The following is a 22,634-nucleotide window of genomic DNA, read 5'->3' as shown; positions in this document are numbered from 1 at the left end:
AATTTTGATTGCAACTCTTTCTGGTAGTACTGAAACACACTTAAACGAAACATCCTGTTTTGATTTAAAATATCCACAATTAAATTTACTAACCTTTCTTTATATGCTATCTGCAACATATGTTCCCTATAACAGCTTATAATACACTACCGTAAGAAAAGATATAGCAGACTACCTTAACCCTTAAACCCTTGCCTATTATCACGTAGTGGCTTATGCTATGATAACAAACGGGGCCACACGCAGTAATGTTCTAAGCACAAGTGCCTGCTTTGCATGCCATACGAACCCCCTTTTACTTTAAGTTTACTTAAAGCTCTTTCAGTTTGATAGGTTTCTCCGGCAAAGAGGTGCTCTTAATTAAGCAGAAAACGAAAAGTAGCAGCGAACCGATGACTTAATTTTCACCTGGGAAATCAGTGATAAAGTCCCGGAGGAAAAGCCCCAAACACCACTTTCTAAACCCGTAGCCCAGGTCTGAGCCTCAACCTCTTGCTTCTATCATAGAGGCCACCCTCCGTCCCCAGGGGAGCGCAGAGGACGAGAGGAGCGGGCACCGTCCGAGGGCGATGGAGCGCGGGCGGCAGAACAAAGGGGGGCGCCGGGAGGATGCTGCTTGCTGCCGGTCCCTCACCTGCACCGGGCCGGGGGCGGGGAGCGCCCGCCCCGGGGGAGGCAGGCAGGGAGGGAGGGAGGGAAGGAGGCTGCCCGCTGCGGGGAGGCGGCTGCAGCTGGGAAACAGCAGCTCCGGTTTCTGCTCGCATTTGGGGGTGGGGTGGGAGGTGTGTGTGAGAAACGCCAAGCGATGGATCTTCCCTGCTCCTGACGCCGCTCTCTCCCCGTCGGGACTCAGCGGGCGCTGGAGGAAAGGAGCCGCGAGGGAGCAGCGCCGCTCGCAGCCCCGTGGGGAGCCGGCTGCGGGGAGCGGCGGCTGCCTCCGGCCCCCAGCGACTCCTCCCGGAGCGGCCCCTGCGCTTCACCTTTGCCTGCAGTTAACAAGCGTGCAATTTGGGGTTAATGGAGCTGGGGTTACTGTTCCTCTTTGGACTTACAATTACATCGACTGCAGGTAACCTGACTTTCTTTCTTTCTTTGCCGTTTCCACGCACGCACACAAAGAAGGGCTGCTGCTTTTGCCCTTCTTTTCCCCGAAGGCTGTAAGCAACAGCGCGGGTAGCTACTAGGCATCACTGGCCGTCGGTGGGTTAAACCCCCCAAAACCTCTCCCGGGCCGCCCCCAAGCCCCGGTACAGGCATCCCGCGCAGACATAACGGTGCCTTTGGCCGCCCGAAACTTCTCGGGGTCCCATCCCCAAGGGGGCTGCAAGCGGGGGGGGGGGGGGGGGGGGGGGGGAGGGGCGCGGGGCGCCGCAGTGGGGTCTCTGAGCGCTGCTCTTTCCCCTTCCCTTTTTGCAGGGTCCTCGCTGCCCCGGCCTCGCTCCGTGCCGGCCGGCGGCGAGCCGCGCTCGGCGGCGCTGGGCCGGGAGGAGCGGGAGGGCGGCGAGGCGGCGGCGGCGGCGGCGCCGGGCGGCGGCGGCCGGGCCAGGGCTGACGGCGGGACGCTGCGGCGGCGAGCCCGGCGCTGCACTTGCTACACCTACAAGGACAAGGAGTGCGTCTACTACTGCCACCTCGACATCATCTGGATCAACACCCCCGAGTGAGTGAGGGGTGAGGGATGGAGGGGAGGAGGGACGCGAAATGGCGGGCCAGGCTGCGAGGGGCCGTCCCGCGCGGGTCGCCGGGAGGTGAGGAGAGGGGCTGCGGGAGGTGAGGTGAGGTGAGGGGCTGCGGGGGGCTCCGAGGGGCATCGGGGAGGCAAGGGGGGGCTTCGGGACCCGCCCGCCCACGGCCACCCTCAGGGCAGCTCCGCGGGAAGGCGGGGCCGGGGTCGGGGGGCGAGGGGCGGCCGCCGGGGGTCCCGTCGGGGGTCGGGGGCGGCCGAACTGCAGCGCCCCGCCACCTGCCCGGCCTCGCCTGGGGGGGGGGGGGGGAGGAGGAGGAGGAGGAGGAGGAGGAGGAAGGCCGGGGAGCGGGCTGCAGGCAGTGTCCCCGTGGAGGCAGCCCCGGGTGGACTGCATGTGCAGCCCGAGTGCAATTAGTCATGGGGGGAAAATGGAGTTATTTTGTAGGAGAAACCTGTTTCTAATAAACCGCTCTTTAGGAAGGGAAGAATAGTGCGTGTGTAATTGTACTGGCTTTGATAAAAATTCATGTGGGAGAGTGCTTTGACGTTAAAATAATATTTTTTTGAAAACCTCAATATACCAGAGTTAAGATGTTACAGAAGTGTCTTTTACAACTACACTTTATGGGAATGGTAAACACAAGCTTTTCTTTCAACACATAATAAAAACACTTCTTGAAATCATAACATTTCCCATGAAGTGGAAATTGTGAGTTTCACGCAGGTCAGAGGGGGTGAAGCACATATGCAGAAAAGCAGGATCCATTACGAACAGTATCTAATTAAAAGAACTCATCCAGGAAGACTGACACTTTGCCTACATCCTAAAGGTTACAGTCCTCCTCCTAGCCCATTGTATATATCCTGTCTCTTAGAGTGACTAAACAAGTTTTAAGGATTTGTAAAGATTTTCATAGGCTAAAAGGTATCAGTCCTGTAGGAACCACAGCAATCAGTTCATTAAAAAACAATCAGGAGATTGGATGAGTCTAAAACCAGACTCCGTTCGATGGACTTGAACAGTTAGAGACCTTGGGACGGTATAACTGTGAGCTTCCACATGGCACCACCAAGTATGCTGCTGACTACAGTTTGCAAACGTTTCTCTTAGCCATAAGAATCAATTTGAATCAATTGCAAACCTTTTCATCAGATTAAAATAACAAAGGGAATAGAAAAAGATAGAGAGTAGCAGTAGAAAAGGTTAAATTAAACAGGGTTTATAGCACTTAATTTGTAAATTCACATGTGTATCCCAGCTATAGGCCATGCCTGATGACGAGTCTTTTTGAAATTCTACCAGCCTGAAAGTATAATAGATCCACAGAAGTCATTAAAATGTTTTTTCTTAACTTCTTTGTTGTTTTTTTCATTTTCATTCCATTAGGAAAAATATTTTGGATGCAATCCTGTAATATGTGTGTGGTAATCCACTGATGTGGAGATTTTCTTCTAAAAAGTAGAGAATGGAGAAATATATATAAGATTTCCATTATACATATAGCATTATAAATGAAGTATTCATAATTCAAATAGCTGGGGCTATGATTCTCAGCTTTCTTAACTAAAGTCAATTGTACACAAAACAACAGCAAATCTCTCAGGTACACAAAGTCTACTGCCACTGTCCAGTGCACAGGTCTTGCCTGTGATCACTCAACTTGTCTAAAAGTTTGGTTTCTATCATAGTTGATTTTTATGCCATTTGACCGGACATTTCTATGCAAGCTACAGAATGTATAGATTTGAGGGTTAAGTATTCACATAGAATGATAAATTCTATACAGGGCTGCCTTGCTCTGTTAGCTGGTTCTTGAGCCTTGCCTGCTCTGAGCAATGAAAGGAAAGGCTCTGTTTACACGTTAGGTAGATGTACAAATCTCCCTCTAAGCTGAAAGAGCACAGCCTTGATTTTCAAAGATTCTAGGATTGCAGAAGAATGCTTCTAAATACAAGGGCAGAGGTAGTCACTGAATTAAGTATGTATGGAGATATTCCACATTTTTGACCATGTTCAGTGTAACAGGAATAGGATTAGGATTTCATGTCACCTGTATGAATGAAAAGGTGCTAATTCTGGCCTGGTGTTCTACCTGGAACAGTGTCTCAGTAAGACAAAATATTTCTGGATGTGAATGAGAGGAATCAGTCCTGCCTGTGCACTTTAATATCCCAAGGAAGTTGCACAACTTCTTCTAAATGGAAGTAACCCTTGGATCTGTACAGACTGCATGGCTGTTTATAAATAGGGCTTTCATGTTGCTGTATATGTGTTGTTGAAAGTTTTTATATTGATTAGTAAAAAGTATTGTTCAAACATAACTTTGAGGACAATACACGCAACAGAAAGCCAGAAAGATTATGTTGAAAAATAGAGAGGTTTTCAGAGAATCGTAGAATCGTTTAATGTTGGAAAAGACCTCCAAGATCATCAAGTCCAACCATCAACCCAAACAAGTTTAATGGTGTTTTGTATCTATTGCTGGTACCTATACTCATAAAGTTGTACTTGTGTATTCATCTAGATGGGTCTCTCTTGCTTACAATACTATTATTAAATCATGAGCAAGTTAGTAAACTTCTGGAGCGTGTTTCTTAAATAGAACAGAACATCTTGAGTTGGAAGAGACAAGGATCATCAAGTCCAACCCCTGGCTCCACACAGGACTACCTAAAAATGAAACCATATGTCTGAGAGCATTGTCCAAATGCTTCTCGAACTCCGGCAGGCTCGCTGCTGTGACCACTTTCCTGCGAGCCTGTTCCAGTGCTCGACCCTGACATCTGTTGACTCTGATCTTTTTCCTGCTTATTTGCTTCTCATTTCTTTTTCAGTTTTACTTCCTACACCAAGCACTACAATTGATTTTTTACTATTTTTTCTTTCTAATTTCTCTTGATTTGTATCCTTCACTTTATCCTTTTCTATTCCTGTTACAAATTCCTCGTTATTTTCTGTTACCAGGTTACTCTTTTCTCCATACTTCACAGACAAACTTCATTTCCTCCTCTGGTTTCTTCCCTCTACTCTTTCCAACAGAAGATGCTGTTAAGCATTGTTGTAATATATTCAAAGCAAATATTGGTCATGATCTCCCCTTTTCCTTCCCTGGAGAAGTGGTTAAAGTTTCAATGACAACAGTGTTGGAGGCAGTGGCCTTGCCAATACAGGGCCTATTTCTATTCTTGCTGAGAAACCTCTTGGATCAGTAGGGTGACAATTCTGGAAGAGCACACAATTGCAGAGTATCCAACCTCTGACTTTGCAGCTATTTCCAATTAAATGAGATATGATGTGTACACATTTGAGTATTACTTTATACTTATCTATGAACCACTGGGGTTAGTCCAGATCACTGAGCCCACCAGTGTTATTTTCACCTAGTGTGAGTCCCTTATGCTGAGAGCATGGAGAGCCCTAAGTGGGAAAGACATAGTCCTAATGGAAGTCAGGTAAGATAGAACAGAATAAAGCAATTACGTGATGCAGACAACAGTTTCATAAGAAAGATAATTAAAAGCTGGTAAATTTTTCTCACTGATAAAACTGGTTACTCAGAATTAGTTTGCAATGCATTTTTTTGTCAAGTTATTAATTATGCATATCTTGATCTGTATCTTGATCTATAGATACAGACACATTTTGAGGGTGAAAGAATGGCTTGTCTTTTAAACAGTACCCACTGATGTAATACAGCTACAGCTTAATGCTCAATTCTGTATGTTAAAGAAAAAAATGTAGGGAAGACCTTTTAGATCTGTACCTCTTTACAGGAGTCCTGTATTTCAATATGAACTGAGCTTGTGCATCCAATGGCAAAATGCACTTCAGTTAATGACATTACTGTTGCTGCATGAACTACTACAGATGCTCAGAATGATTAGTAAAAGATTAAAAGATGAAAACTATAGGAAAGTAATACTATAACGGTGACACAGTATCAGATACCAAAGTGGTCTTTAATTCTGAAATAAAAGTATAGTAAGAATATGTGGCAATAATACAGAGACTTTCAAAGGGGAATCAGTGTAGATACATAATTGTAAAAGCACTTCCTCACTCAGATTAAGCAACAAAATTAATTTATTGAAGTGTCTAAATCAACGCAAAAGTTTTTTCTCTAGGTGACGTCTTATTTCAGTATTAATTATTAAACTCAAAAGGTGGGTAACTGAATGAAATTCTATGACCACGTTATAAAGGGCAGTTTAGGTGATGATCTAACAGTTCTGTCTGCCAATTACATCAATTTCTGAGTCAGTACAATTGGATAGACAAAGCGAAAGGGAGAATTTGTTCTAATATCTTTGTGTTTGCAGCTCTGACATATTCTATTTCTTCTGTGGTTACACATGTTGTATCTATTTCCTCTGGGGAAGGACAAGGGCATGCACTAACTTGTAGTCTGTTGCTTTGCTCTGTGGGATATAGTGGTAGAGGCTATGGTGAGTGTTTCACGAGTATGTGTTAACATTGGGATGCTATAAGGATGCGATGTTTTGTATGGACATCAAAATTCAGCATATGAGCAGCACTAGGTCAACAACTCTAGATGATTCACCTGTAGAAATCTGTTTTTCTGATCTAATATGACCACCTGTAAAGGTGAGAAAGGCCTTTCTTTTCCTTTCTTTTCCAAAAGTACTGACAAATGTGTTTGTTGTGGATTCAGGACTTTTCAGAAGCTAAAGAGGCAACAGTGGCTGATTCCACTTATGATCAGCTGTCTAACAGCCGTAAGCTAATGATCTTTGCTCACTGCTGGCTTAGGTCACTATCATAAGGCCATCCTAGAATGGAAACAAGAAGACTCCAGGACAATCAATTGGATACTCCTCTAACAGGATGCCCTGCTGACTCACTTTTCCATTTTCTTTGTAACATCTTTTTGTTACCTGCATCTCATCGGTAACTGAATTTCGTTGAAAGGAAGCCTGCATAATATTATTTAAAGTGCTTTTCATCCTTACGGTTATTAAGTGTTATAATAAAGTCTTACATTTTCCCTATTTTTTTGAGAATTATCTCCATCATTAGTTAAATGTAGACACTGTCCTGTATATTACTAGAAATAAAAGAACACAGCTAAAGATTTCTCATTCACCAAAACAATTAAGCACGTGCTTATGATCTTAATAGATCAGGCTAAAAATACCTGCTAGCCAAAGGCATGATGATAAAATAGTGGCTGCAAGCAAGGCAAATTCAAATAAAGAAGTTGATCTCTCTGTTTAACAGTGCGCATTGTTAACCACCAGAATTAAGTGCCAAAAGAAGTGATGAAATGATGAATCTTATGTTGAATTGATTTTATTTTTCTGGATGAAGCTTGCCCTGCCCTGTTGCAGACTATCAAGATTAGACTATGCATGTGCATCTCAGGTCTTAATGTAGCCTGAATAATGAAAGATAAAAAGAAAAATTTTAACAAGCTAGTAACAATTAAAATAACTAAAACTATGGAATCTATGGTCATACTGGTAAAAAATAAATAAATCAGACATAAAGAAGATAAAAGGAATTGATATAAATGAGGAATATTAACAAAACGAGTAATATTAAATTTTTTTTTTAAGTTACAAATATTTGTGAAAAATTAAATGAGAGATTGTAAATTTCTCCTACCCTAAAGGAGGATTTTTGATATTAAAATGCTACACAAGTCTTCACATCAAAAGCGGACTATTTCAAATAGGTTTACTGAACATAGTAATAGGCTTCTACTGTTATGGTTTTATTTTACCATAGACAAACTGGTGTGGTTATTAAACCTGTTATACAAACATGGTTATTCTTGCATATTTAAATCATGTACTGACTTCACACCGTGGTTTAATACAGTTAAATTGCATGGATTCATGGGTAGACAAGCCTTTTGATGTATTCATTCTTTGCCATTATTACAAATAAAACCCGAAGGGTTTCAGAAAAAAATTCTTGTACAGTTCCAGCTTTGCACACTGATCTCACATCTTGGTTGATTGCCTATATGCATATTCCTAGCTTTAATGCATATTCTCAGGTAGACAAGACAGTTTGCTTGTCATTTGTCAGTATCAAAATGCATGCATTTTACTAGTGGAAGCAGTGCAACTAGTTTTCACAATTAGAATCCTGAAATCAGTGAGATAAGTATCAAACTTAAGAAAAAATATCTTCAGAATAGTTCAATAATGGCATATAACTACACAATCTTTTACTTAAAATAAGATTCTTCTAGGCTGAGATATAAAATAGCTTGCTTTTTGTGTGCCTATTCTGTTTTAAAAAACAGGTCAGTATACTCTTGAATGAACATATCCAGTGTTTCCTTTTTACAATACCTTTAACATTCCAGGTTTAAGAAAAAAAAAAAAAAAAAAGGTGTGGCTTTGTGTTTTAGTGAATGCCTTCTTTTGACAGTTTCATATTGAAAGGAAATTCCCATTCCAGTAACTGCCTCAGATTCCCCCTCTCTCCTGCTTGGTGTCCTGCTCATTTCTCCTGACTGCTCCTAAACTGTCTCATTCTTTTCAGGTTTCCTCATCCTGCATTGTTCAGCCTGTTCCCTGGGTACCTTAAATCTTTGTCTGACACATGCACAGTTTGCATGCCCTCCGCAGTCTAAATGTAGACTATATCCTGTCTTCATGAAAACCTTATTTACAGTGCTGACAGTATTGATAGCTTAACAGCAGTATCCTCAGAAAGACCTGAAATCTCTCGGCTCTGCAGCCTAGGCTCCCGTGTCACTGCAGGAGCTGGCCCTGAAGAAAATGGGGTCAGGGATGAGACACACTAACAGCTAGTGCCTTGAAATTTCACTACAGCTGCTCATGTTGGCCTAATTCTAAGACTAAACAAAGAGTAAACAGTCTCCATGGCCGTCAAACCACAGGCACTTTCATCAGTCTTAAAGTTTAACTTTTGTTCATTTTCCCCCAGGTTTGTTTTATTTGTTTTTAAACCAGCGGTGGGTTTTGAACTGTACACACTGCACGAACACGCACTGGAGAGTGTGTTCTGTGTGTGCACTGGTATGGTGGCTTCAGAAACTAGCAATGGGTACTCTGAATTTTGCTTTAAGAAAGCTACCATTTGCCACCTAATTTTATCTGATTCCTTTCCTTCTTGTTTTCCAGCTGTTCTTGCCCTTTGGGATTTCCCTCAGTCTGTTTCCTTTAGAAGCAGCCCCCTTGTTAATAAGATTTCCTGCCAGGCAGAGGAAGAAAAAGGAATAATGGGAGCTTGGGCCCCACAGACAGAAAATATTGCACCAGATACATATTTTTAATCATATCACTTGCCACAAAACTGGGAGCAGATTAGAACTGGTATGAGATACTGAAGGATACGGGCAGTGCTGTTTAGAGAGAGGTATTTTTGTGAAGCAATAGCTCAGTTCAGCAGGTTAGCCTCTCCGGGTGTTTGGAGAATGAAATGAAAAAGAAAAAATACCCCCCCCCCCCATGGTTCGTTGATTTCACTAGCCTCAAGAAACATACCCCAGGTTTTACTCAACTCAGACTTTTTTTCTGATCGTATTTGATACAGAAAACATGTAGCATCCTTTTGACAGCTATAAGATAAGGGTTTTATTGATAAAATTAAAATAAACACTAAGACTTAAAAAAAACCACATATTTTGATTTTGCTATGCAGAGTTTTGCTCAAGCCTTTGTCACTGCTGTAATCCTCCTGGGATGGTGTGCTATGGAAGATGCCCAGCAATAATCTGCCTTATTGCAACCTTCATATTCTCTCACAGTACTTGGGTAGCGTGAAATCTCACTGGGAGGTATACCAAAGAACCCATCTGATGAGTGAGATGGGATGGTGAAGTAGGTATGTGCAATGTCTGGCTTATTGCCTAAGTTAGCTATAACTAATTAACTAATTTGGAGTCCTCACAAATTAACAAGTATTAATTAAAGAATAGGATTGAAAAAACATATAAACAAACAAAAAACAAGAGTGAAGGTAAAACCAAATCCAGCAAGATCTTGGAGCTACGTCTTTTATGGATAACAGTTGCCTGTTTAGATAAAGAGGAACACTGACTACAACTAAATGGAGGATGTGGGAAATAAAGGTGTGGCTACAGAGCTTAAAAACTTGTTTCTCTCATCTGAAAATAATTTTAACTGCAAAAAGCTACTCAGAAAGAGTACAATTTCTATGAACGGAGCATGTGGTTAGAATGACAGAAGACCAAGAAGTCAGGGACTTCTCTGAAGAGCATTCCCATGGTGTTTTACTTCTTAAATGATGATGAAGAGGAGGCAGTGATAATATGGGAGGAACTCCTATTGTGAACAACTCACAGTTTAAAAAACCTGATGCCTGTTGCAGACAGTTGGATTGAACTTTCAGAACGGCCAATGATACCATCATCTGCAGATTCACACAGTATTACTGCAGTAGCTTTACGTGGAATTGTACACGGAAATATCTGTGATTTCCCCCTGTGCCTTTCATTTTGGAGACATTTTGGTGTGCTTGGAGGATATTAATTTTTGCTCCCTTTCCATATTCTTTGTTCTCAGTGGTCCTTGCAGGGATCTCATACATTTTAAGATTGTCTGAGAATACTGGAGACTGTTGGGAGCCTTTCTGGCTTGGATACCTGCCAGAAAATATATTGCTGAATATTGAAATCGCAGCATCTGAGATGAATGCTGCAACCCCCTCATACCTTTGTTTTGGCTGAAACTCTCAAGTGCCCTGAAGGTATCTGCTGTGTTTAAGTGGCTGGGAAAGTAGAAAATAATAGCAGCTCATAGGTCAATTATAACATAGCATGAGAAACTCAGCCACATGTTATAAGAATTAAAATAGACCAATTGGATTTGGCTGCCTGAATTCTGAACATTCACTCTAGTATAAATGAGGGACAGCTGGACATGTGCAAATTGTACACTTCCCAATTAGACTTAAAGGCAAGAGTTACTCAATGGGCAGTTTTTTCTGTGGGAAATTTGCACTGGTATCACTGATTTAGAATGGCTGTTTCACTATTACTCAGTACTTGTCTTTTTCAACAAACAAATGCTTATCTCTATTAATTTACTGACAAAAACTTGCTTCAAGAGACAGCTGACTTTTAGGTCAGCTTTTTATGTTGTATTTGGCGGATACAAGTACAGAAATACAGAAATGGTCTGGGTTATTTAAGGATTTGAATATCTGACTTGCATAGCTATACTTTTGCCTTTTAAAATTCTAGGAGAAGCATTGGCCAGCCTAAAGATTGCTGCCTGTTCCTTCCATTGCAGAAATCAAAAACACGTTTCAAGTGACAAGAGCATGCTGTGCTTTGATTAGCTTTGTGCAGCTCTATGTTACACATGGGATTATCTTTGGATAACAGATCTGTTGCACTGACTGCCCATAATTTTATTACATGAAATAATTCCAGGCACTGGAGGGTTAGGTTAGCAGCTTCTTTTCCACATACAGTCTTATAATGAGGGAAATAAAGAACTAAATAGCTTATACTGAAGAAGAAGCTATTTCTTTAAACTCACACCTTCTTTAATTTAGAAAGTGGTTAAAAGCTGACTAAAGAAGAGATGCCTCACCTGAAATGGGAAGCAAAGCAAATGCTTGGTGACAATTAAATGTTGACAAAAATTCCCACCTAGCAAGTAGAAATTGTAATTCTGTGTCTGTCATTTTGAACCTGAGCACTGCAGCACCATAAAATTTGCTGCACAAGCAGCCATTTATTAATCACATGTAACAATCTCAGCATGCTGCTAGGCAAATGCTTCTGATATTTGTTCAACTGAATCTCTCTGGCATCTCTTCTCACTTCTGAAGTACTGGGAAAGAGGCATGAACTAACTTGAAATACTAATATTTTCAGCTGCTATGATAACCATGCACACACTAACATTTGCTTAAATGTTGTGATTTATGAGTTGCATCAGAGTAACTGACAGGCACGAAAACACTGACTATATTTTTTAGCTCTTTCTGAATACTGCTGGAAAGATTCTGAGTCGCTATTGAAGTTTATCTGTTTTGGTTCAGAATTTTTGGCTAAGAAATAAAAAGACAGGCATATTGGAGAACTATGAAATTTCCATTTCTGATTGGCAAATCTGCACATTAGCTTACATAAAAATGTTTGCTTGGGTATTCTAGTTAAAATTCTTACACTTGAAAATGTCATTGCTTTTGCATTTATTTCTGGACCACTGAGAATGAAGTGCTCTTGAATACATTTTCCAAGCTATGAAGCATACCCTTATAAGCCTCAGGCTTACAAGTTTCATAGAACTTAAGGCACTTCATTAGAAAGATCAGAAGTAGTATCTAAAATATCAGTTTCCTCCTCTGCTTCTGGCTGTGATTCTTGCTTCTAATCACTTGGAGTTACACTACATTGTCCACTCCTGCCAGTTTGCTGGAATTTACTGGCTCTTAGGAAATACATCAGACTGGTAAAGGGCCTGTTCCTAACTCACCATAGTTCTCGTACTGCTGCATTAACATAAAATTGAAGTTGATTATGATTGCACTTAGCCCATTAATTTGCAAACTGCAGCAACTAAGGAATAAAGCACATGTGCCCTTTTGCCTCTCCAGCTGTGAAGGCAAAACCTCTGACACAGGCCAACCTGTAGCTCAGTCCCACAGAGATTCTCATTTAGAGAATCAGAGTAAGAAAAAATTGTATCATATGTTGGGAAAATGAACTTTTTAAGGGGAACCACTTTAAATAATGAAAATAAAATACTACAGTATTTGATGTCATGTTAATATGATGTGGGATGACATCTGAAAAAGCTGTAAAAAGCTTCCTTATCCCTTTACAACCAATCCACCATGAAATAGGGGTTTCACAGTTGGTTAGACCAAGCAAAATTCCTCTTTTCATTTCAGCCTAAATCTAAGAAAGAAGTTGAATAACAGAATTGTCCCAGACTGTTTCCATAGAGGGTTCACTACCCTTAAAAAGACAGGAACTTCCTTCCTCCCATTCCTATCTCTAAATACCAGCCATTACTTCATAAAAAAAACATGAATGTATCTAAAAATATGACTGTACAACAACTATTTATGACAGAAGTTACCTATATTAGCCATTTATCATTCATTATTCTCCAGTAGATGACAGTACAGAATTATTAATACTCTTCAATTATAAAATAGGACTTGCCCTTAACCCTAAAGACAACAAATAGCTTCTGAAAGGGCTGTTTGAAAAGAGGGGGCAAAATTAAGTCCTAAATTTGCGTATTCTTGGCCTTTCCTAGTGTTGAGGCATAGCCGTAGAACGAAGGAAGTGGTGAAAATATACAACACTTTCTGCACAGATGTCAAGAAGATCAGCACCTGCTGGAGAGTGTCTCATGGCCTGTAACAAACAGAAATACTGCTTGTGATTTTGTCTCTTTCTGTGATTTTATGATAAATCTACCTACGATAGGTGTGCTCTGGTTCAGGCTGTGAAAGATGAGACGCATGGTTACAAGCTGGTACGTTACTAGCAGTGCAGAGGTTTGAATAACTGATTTGCATGAACTGTACTGATGTTACATCAAAAATTATTGCAGAGATTACAAAAATAATGTTTCTAAACATTTCAGCCCACCATGAGCGTGGGAAAATTTGCAGCTTTCCAATTAATAGCCTAATGATGTTTTTATGAAAGCAAATGAAACAAGTCCAAGTACACGAAGTTAGTGGTTCCAGACAGATTATTCAGGCTTTGTTCTGCAACCCTTCTGTAATCCATCTATAACCGCTCTTACTTCCTCTCCCCCGCATTTCTTTTTTTTCTCCCCCTTTCACCTCCACTCCTCTTTCTCACTTTTGAACCCTTTGGTTTTTTAGCATTTTTGGGTTGCTTAGCCCAGCCCTTGAGTACACTGGAACACTTGTGGGTCTCCAGAAGTTCCACGTGGTGTAAACCTGAGTTGAGATTCTTTGACAACTTGTAGTAGGAGGACAATTTATGACATACATCAAAACTATCCATGCATTTTTGGGACACTGGCAAGCAGCGATGAAGCATTCCGTTTTCTGATACTATTGCCTATAACCCATAAATAAACAAAGTATGCCAAACTTCAGGGAAATAAAGAGAATTACCTCTATCTATCGGCGTGCTGCTGTAAAGAATATGTAGGCACCAATGCTTTTCTGTGAGAGATCACATGAGAAAGATTATCTAGCTGTTCTCACATTTGTGACTCAATGGGTCATGTTCCTAAACGTGATGCAGTAAACCAATGATGCTGACAGTTTTCTCCATTTCTCAATGATAAAAACAATGGCAAATCAGAAGATGATGAAAACAACATGTCACTTATCTGGTAGAAATCGCCACAGCCCCTACCTATTTCAGTTTCTACCAGCTATGGCACTGGACATGACATTTGTGGGGAGTAACCAACACAAAGAAACACTAAAATAAGCAATTACCTGGGGATGTATTTGTACTGGGTGCTAGGTAATCATTTTTTTTTTGTACATAGTCAATGTAGCTGCCAACTAATTCTGACATTTGAGCTGGTTTTTTTTGTTGTTGTTTGTTTGTTTGTTTTGTTTTTAAGCTACTTTATAACTTTATAGAAGCCTAAGTTGATTGAGTTTGGTATAAGTTGATTGGTTTGGTATAGGTCTGTTTTCTAAAAGAGAAAAAAAAAACAGATCATCATCTTAATTAGCTCCTAAAATATACAACATTTGTGATTCTCACAACAGGAGGACTGTACCATATGGACTGTCTAACTACAGAGGCAATTTTAGAGGCAAAAGATCTACAGGCCAGAATCAAAGTACTTTCCAGTCTTCTTTCCGGTGTTCTTGTTTGGATGCTCATGACAAGCAGTGTATGCAGTTTTGCAGGAGAATGCAAGACAGAAGAAGGTGAGCATCTTTTCTTAATAATGCAGGCTGAGTACATTATTTGACTATTTCATGGAAGCAAACTATTCATGGAAGTAAATTGTTCATTGCATGTATCAAATGAAACTGGTCAAGAGATGTATTGATTTCAAATCCAATTCTGTTATCTAGTTGTGTAGGTTAACCCTGGCCAGAAGCCAAGCACCCACCCAGCCACTCACTCATTTCACCCTCAAGTGGGGTAGGGGAATGAATGGTAAGAGCAAAAGTGAGAGAACTCATGCATCATGATACAGACAGCTCAACAGGTGAAGGAAAGAGGGAAAAAAAATAAACAACCATACACACCAAAAACCAATAACCAATGCAATGCGTATCACTCACCATCTCCTGAATACAGACTGATGCCCAGCCAGTCACTAAGAAAAGCCAGCACCGCCCCCCCCTCTTCTTCCATCTATATTCAGAGTTTTATCATCAAGGATAATATTAGATGTTATGAAATATTCCTTTGGCCAGTTCAGGTCACCTGTCCGAGTTTTGTCCCATTGATGCCAGGCGAGCACTGGTCAGGAATACCAAAACAGCGGTGCACTATCAACACTGTTTTTTTTTAATCACAAATCCAACACACAGCACCACGTGGGCTGCTATGAAGAATTAACTCCATCCCAGCCAGACTCAGTGCATGAGTGCTTTGGATTTTTGTTGGTGTGTATTTCTGTTTATGATGTGGTATTTTTGAAATAGCAACAGTTAGGATAACAAGCAGAACAATTCAGGCCATGCTTAATAGTGCATTATTTTAGAATGGAAATATGCAAAGCTTTTCTGTTCTAAACAAAGGTATGACGTTGTCACTTTATGAATAGCTCAGTAAGGATAATTGATAGAACACAGTGAGAAATTGAGCAAATCTCTCTTCCCCAGAAATCACGGATCAATGAAAATAACAGAGGAGAAAGACCAAAGCAGGGAAGAGGAGAATGCTTTCATTCAGTAGCACAGAGAGCTTGGAGGATCCTGAACAGTCAGGTATGGCTCAGGTGTGTATCTTGTTGAGTAGAAATACTATTTTTCCATAAATTTGCTTTGTATTTTCATAAGACTAAATTATTCTAAATAATATTTTCCCTTCCTGCTAAATAAGGGCAGAATTTGGCTTGTGAAGTTTTGTTTTTATTTTTATTTTTATTTTTAAATAACCTTTATTATACATAGAATTACTACAGCTTTTCTCATGCTGATCTAGCTCTTTCAGAAATTGGATTCTCTGGCTATAAGTCAACATATTTTGGAAACAGCCCTACTTCCCCCCCCGCCCTCCCCCCCAGTCAAGAGCTATTCCTGTCTGTCATATTTTTACTCAATTACTACTGCAACAACTTTGGCTACATGTGACAGTGCACTACTGGAGTAAAACTTAAGTTGTCAAGGTACAGAAACAAAACAAACTTTGTGGAAAAATATTTGGAGGGGAAAATAAATCTACTATAAGTGTCAGATATAAAGAGGTTACTGTGACCTTGTAGCCAGTTTCAAAAAAGTTCCAGTTTCAAATCAACCTTTAATACTACTGCTACGTAAGAAATGCAAAGTGATGTCAGTATAAGCAAATACTTGTAGTTCTGGGTGAAATGAAGCAGCCATTAGGACTACAAGACTTTTAAAAATAAGTCAAAATCACCTCATTACCTCAAAATTTTAGCTGTGGAGGGAAGGATCCAACTTCTTTTGTTGTTTTGTTTTTTTGTTTTGCTATGATTATGTAATCAGAGCTAATTAGGCATCTGGGTAGCATTTACTCTGTGTATACTATATCAAGTAGGTGTGTTTATATAATCAAGGAGATGAACCATAGTTCTACCAGGTCAGAGAGAGCTAGCTCTGACTAATCAAGAAGGTTTTTGTTTGTTTGTTTGTTTAGCTTTAACGTTCATTTGCTGAAGCTCAGAAGCAAGAACTTAAACTACAGCTCTCCCCTGAGATGGACAACATTGATGCTTCAGTCTGATGCCAGTGGAGAATTCAGCAGCATGCTACACTTCCATTCCCTCAATGCCATTCTGAGGGCACGTGAACCTGTATGAAGAAGCTTTCTCCCATGCTCCCCTCGTGAGAGTCTCAGTAAAGGATAATTATCACATAACCCGGCAGGGAATATATATCAATATTGAACACAAATTCAAAGACTGATTGAAACTTCAGCAACACAATTTCAGGAAACATTTTTCTACCTGATTTTTAAAAGTAAAATGGAAACATACTGTTTCACTTATGCTTGCTATGTGTCTGAAGAACCCATCCAGTTTTACGTGGGCAATTGTAACTGGACAATGTGATGAGTTAGAGAGATTGCCTATACATGAGTTCTCAATAAGAATAAACAGATTCAAAATGTTTCTCTTGTTAATGTATGCAAGCCTGAATCATCATATTGTAACCTTGTGGCAGATGTTTAAATAACAATATCTATGCAGAATAAATATGAACGGCTAATATAAACATTACTGTAAAGTATAGCAAGTTAAGAGTATACATTGAGTATTCAATAGGTTACTGAATTTATGCACAAATTATTCCTGCACAAAGTTCCATTCAAAAACATTTACAGTGCTTATTTAGAGATGCACTGTAGTTGATGAGCAGAACTCCAATAATTCATCCCAAATAATTTCCTAGAGATGAAAGGGTAGGACTATGGAACTTTAAAAGAAACTTCACAGAAAGTACTAGATCATATGCTATTCAAAGCCCCTAACATACGTTATCATCCATAATACATACATTCATCCTTTCTAGTCCTTTACATCGCATTTTTATCTCTTCAATGAAACGTCATCACTGAACAACTTGGAAACTTGATGATGAGATTATATCCACCTGTGGATATTTTTCAATGGAAAATATATCTTCAGAAATTATGGACTTTTTTTGATAGAAAGATGCAAGAGTAAGCTTGAAAAAGAGTATCTTTTGCACATCCTGTTCAATAATATAATTTAAAAAGAGAGAGAGGAAATCCCTTACTTGTAACATTATAGATCTTTTTTTGGTTTGACTGAACTTCAGGCAGACTTTCCCCAGGGTGCATAGGTTAAACCGTAACTAGATGACGTTAAATTATATTTTATTGGAAGATGGAAACTAAAAGAAAAACTGCAAAATGAAAAGAACAGTAAAAATGGTTATATGGACTTAGAACAGTGGTGATAGACTTTGAAACAAGAAAGGGAGGTCTTTTTGCCAAAATATATATGATATATTATATAAATATGGATATATTTCATAAATAAATTATTATAGTTATAAAAGTAAATATATCTTTCAGTTACTGCATTTGTATCAGTGTCTTATTTGCTGTACAAATGATTTTGTACATTCATAGAAAATAGATTATTTATTATATGGAAAAACCTCACATATAATTTTCCCATATTTTTTAAAAGGAACCGTATAGCTCTCCCCTCCCCTCTGCCCCAAATAATCAGGCTTTGCTATGAAGAATGCTTAATGCTCATTTATAACCACTAACAGGGTCTTTTTTTTTCTTTCCCTGAATGCATACACCTAGGTCATACAGAAATTTGCCTTCTTTAAAACAGATTTATAGCTCAAAGTCTGAGAACTGAATATGTACCCCTAGCAGTTCATGTAAAAATCAATCCTTCCTGAACACAGCAAAAGAACGAACATGAGAAATAACTGTTGCATCAAACCAGGAAGGGACAAAATTCAAAGGTTACTGCAGATCTATCCAAATTAATCTGTAAAATGCAGCATATAGCCAAACAATGTATGTGATGGGTTCTGGACTGTAACTGCAGTTATTCTGTCTGAGAATAGTTTACGACCACGAGACTATTACCTACTTTTCATATGTTTATGGAAAATTTCACCACTAGCATCCCTCATGTCTCAGGGTGTCAGTCTATTTTTAATGGTATGCATGTTGGACTAATTTGAATTTAAGTTCTCTAAAAATTTCACATAACAATAATATACAACTGATGAATGTTTTAAGTAAGAAAATTTTTAAAATGTGATAAATCAAAATGATTATTTGCAGAAGCTAGAAATAAGTCTTTTCACATGTAACATTAGCATAGCTAGGTGTACTACAGAACTATTCTTCTGGGATATTGTTTTGAGGACACTACTGTATAGCTTTGTAACAACAAATTAGTTCCAGTTCTTACTCTATTCCATGTACAACTGTTTCTATGCAACTTTTCTAATTTTGTCAGCATGGCGTAGCTCTCCTTCTAGTTTCCATTAAAAAAGTGCAATTTTCAGTTGTTAATAGGAATAAGAGCAATAAATGATCAGAGGTCTAGAAAACACTCTAGAAGGGAGGCTTTGAAGAATTTCTTTTGTAAGAAAAACTAAAAAAAAAAAAAAAAGGAGGGGGGGATGTGAACACAGCATCAAACGCACAGGTCTGTGGCAGAGAGGAAAGCAGCATATTGTTCCTACGTTCCTCTAGCAGAAACAGCAAGTGTGGGGCTTACGTTACAGCAAAGCCCATCCAAGTTAAACACAGCAGTAAGAACAGTTAAGTGCCACGGAGACAACGGTCTCATGGAGACAATGGTCTCCATCACCACCTCCACTTCTTATTCCTTGGCTGTGCCCTGTGAAAGGCATAGACTTCGGTGTCAGAGTCAGAGAGGGGTCAAAGCTGCGAGTGTGGAAGGAAGTGCTTTCCTGCAGAGTTAGGTGACTACTCCCTGAGCAGAGTTCATGTTTCCTGTTCATCAGAGTAAATGGCTCCTTGCTTGCTGTGCTGGCTTTTGGGGATACTATTCTTTTGCTTCTAATCTTCCCAAAGATTACACAATGATTGTAAAACCTGGAAGCAAAGTTCTTCAGTAGATCCTTCTCATGTTAAGTTAATACAGGGGTGACTTTAAAAGGAAACTAATTTTTAGTTGACTTCACCAGGAAGTTACCCAATTTTTATTCATAAGAATAGATGAATTAAAATAGGCCATTGATTTATTCATTTCCCTTACTAAGGGTTGTTTGTAACCCACTGAAGTTTATCAGATATGTGGGTGGGAGAAGGTGGTACGTTTTAGAGTTATTTTGTCATGCAGGCAGAAGTAATTTTCTCTTGGCTAAACTGTGACAACTTAAATCATTCCTCATCTGCTTTGTGAATGTGCTAAATGGAATTTACTACATCCTCCAACTATTCATTAAATGCAGCAGAATTGAATTGTTTTTTTCTCCATAATAAAAACCGAGACTGCTGGCATGATGTACCAGCAAAGACTGAATGAAATGCTTTTGACAGTTTTAAAACCTCAAAGAAGTTTGACATAAGTCTTTCTCACAAAACACAGCTGAGTAAAAAAGAGTTTGAAAGAATTTATTTTGCTGCAAGAAAATAATGGAAATATGTTACTACAGTGCATGTAATCTCTTCATAATGACCAAAAGAAACAGTGGCCACAGTTCTGGGATGTGCCACCCAAACCCACCAGATCCACCCAGACAGATACTTTCTAGATACCCAGCACTTGAGCCTGACAGATATTCCTATTGGCAGCATCTAGCATTTTTCACATATATGCAACAGAACAACTAGGCAAAACAAACAAACAAACAAACAAACAAAAACAGCAAAAACACTAATGTGAAAGACTGCAGAGGGAAATCATGAAAATTTGGTTCAAGGTGACTTGAGATGACAAAACTATTTATCTTATAGGAGTAAAATGCAGGCTAATAAGAGTAAGACTGAAAAATGCAACTAGAAGTTATTGTAGAATCATAGAACCATTCAGGTTGGAAAAGACCTCTAAGATCATCTAGTCCAACCGTTAACCTAGTACTAAAGTCCACGACTAAACCACACTACTAAGTTCTACATCTACATGTTTCTTGAAGACCTCCTGCTCCAATGTAGCACAACCCTTTCAGTAAAGAAATTTCTCCTAATATCCAACCTAAACCTGCCCTGGCACAAAGAAACAAAAAGCCATATGAACATTAAATCTTTAAATCCACAATTTGATATCTATTGGAACAGAAATCAAGGAAAATTGTGAAAGATGAGATTGTTTCCAATCTCTGGTTTCACTACTAGAGTTTTGCAGAGGAAAAGACGTAACCTGGAGAGCTTTATAGTACAAGGAAACATCAGAATTGAGAGACTTAAAATATGTTAAGCAAGTTAAACGAAGCATATTGAGCTTTCTGTTTACATTGCATGGTATCTTTCCAAACTTCATTCAAAAGCAAATTTTCAGAAGTATCTCTACTGCCAAGATTTTCAGAAGTGCTTTCTTTAGAAGACAGATGTGCCTTGATTTGCACTCCAAAATTATCGCTATAGCTCAGTAACCAATGCTGATAGCTAGTAGTGTAACTGCGCTTCAAAAAAACTTCTGGGATGAGGTTCAAGTTCTGCCATGAGAAATACTTCACTGAATTCTTGGGCTCTTACTGAGCTCTAGCCTAAGCTGCAGTATCCACATTGCATAAAGTAGTATCCATATTGAACACATTCTCCCTCACCCCCCATACTTCTAGCTTGGTTCTCTCTTTATTTCAATATGCTCCTTATCAATCTTACAACAGTGACCTGGTTCCCAAGTCATGTCCTATATGCACAATGCTTAGAATTCTTAGTCCTTCTTTTTAAAAGGTATCTACTTTTTTTTTTTTTTTTTACCATGTGTTATCATTCAATCATCAGTGAATAGATACCTTGACCCAAACTCCCTGCAGACATCTCTGTCAACATAAATGGAATTGTATTGACTTGCAAGAGCTGAAATTCTGTCCCCTTAACAATAAGTTGATTACAAGTCTACAAGTCTTTGACATTCAAACACCATTTTTCCTATGAATATTTGAAAATTCTATGTGGACAAAGCCATTTAGACAGTAAAGGGCCATTATGTTAAAAAAATGAAATGAGAAGAGATGAGGAAATATCTGAGCAAAAGATGTTTCCTTTTTACTTGTAGTAATGGATATTCCACTGGACAAAAAATCATGTTTAACAACTATTGATTTCTGTTAAAATTGTTTCTCAGAGTGTGATCCAGCTGTCCATTAAGTTAGTGAGAGTTTACGTGTGATTCATGAGCAGCAATTTTACCATACTTGTCCAGGAATTATTTGTTCTATTGCTATCTGCTAGATTGTTTTCATTTTTATTTGCATGGTTCATTTTGAATTTGCTGTCTACTATTTTGTAATGACAATTTTTTTCTCCTAAAGTATTGACTAATCAATTTGGAAATGCTTCATTGTTCACTATGTTTCTCTTTGCGGATCCAGGCCTGGCAATTTATATTGCTCAAGTGAGAGGAGAGCGGTCTTCGGTTACCAGTACAGACCCTTGGCTACGCAAATACTTTCAATGCATATAATAAAAAGGGTTAGAGCCTTTTATTTTTTTGTCTTTAAAATAAATGTGCAAACTATCTCAGCAATAAATATATATATATTGATGGGCTAGATAGGTTTTACCATGGAGACAAACTAAACATATTTTTCACAGGTATGTCATGCTTAAAAATGCACACAGATGACAAGTGGCACTTAAAAAGGTATGGCAAAGTAAATGATGAATCATCTTTGGAGTCAGCTTGGTGCTTAAATTCCCGAGGTGCAGATTTTTAACAATTACTAAGCAGAAAGCAAGATGACATGTGAAGACAAATATATTCCATTGTAGTCTGTAAATCTCATCCTCTAAGCCTGGCCATTAGTAATCTGTACTACTGCATTCCAGAGATCTGTACTTTCAACACTGCAGAAAGCAACCGAGAAAGTACAACAGTTAGGTATGTGCACAATTTGTATCTTAATGTGTTCACAGACTCAGATACTGGAAGAGTCAGTTATAAGATTTCATCCAGAAACATGTAAAAATTGCTGATGAAGTCACAAGCAATTAAGTGTGAATTTTAAGATGAACCATCTCAAAACCATGGATGCTTTTGGTAAAACAGCCTTGGAAAAAACAGCAAAAGAAGAGGAGGATACACTTGCCTACTGCTGGCCTGATCTGGCTATTGAACTTAACAACAGCTACTTGTCATCTATCAACCCAGCTGAGATGTGTTACTGAGGCTTTCTCTAGAT

At 39.3% G+C, this 22,634-nt stretch overlaps 1 protein-coding gene across 3 annotated transcripts; it reads left to right on the top strand.

Annotated features, from left to right (window-relative positions):
- The first annotated feature begins 701 nt into the window (after positions 1-701).
- EDN3 (endothelin 3) lies at positions 702-22,004 on the top strand. 3 transcript variants are annotated; one of them, XM_035548338.2, is made up of 5 exons: positions 702-1,069; positions 1,417-1,660; positions 14,385-14,549; positions 15,459-15,563; positions 21,825-22,004. In XM_035548338.2, exons 1-4 carry the CDS (start codon positions 1,018-1,020, stop codon positions 15,529-15,531), a joined length of 534 nt encoding a protein of 177 aa, XP_035404231.1. In that variant the 5' UTR covers positions 702-1,017; the 3' UTR covers positions 15,532-15,563; positions 21,825-22,004. The 3 variants fall into 3 exon arrangements, with proteins under 3 accessions (XP_035404231.1, XP_035404230.1, XP_035404229.1); XM_035548337.2 differs by lacking the exon at positions 21,825-22,004 and adding an exon at positions 16,456-17,867 and having other exon boundaries at positions 703-1,069; XM_035548336.2 differs by lacking the exon at positions 21,825-22,004 and adding an exon at positions 16,456-17,867 and having other exon boundaries at positions 704-1,069; positions 15,459-15,574.
- The last annotated feature ends 630 nt before the right edge of the window (positions 22,005-22,634 follow it).

Source organism: Cygnus atratus, chromosome 16, assembly GCF_013377495.2.
Source record: "Cygnus atratus isolate AKBS03 ecotype Queensland, Australia chromosome 16, CAtr_DNAZoo_HiC_assembly, whole genome shotgun sequence".
In the NCBI taxonomy this organism is placed as follows: Eukaryota; Metazoa; Chordata; class Aves; order Anseriformes; family Anatidae; genus Cygnus; species Cygnus atratus.
This window is presented reverse-complemented; position numbering and strand designations above follow the sequence as displayed.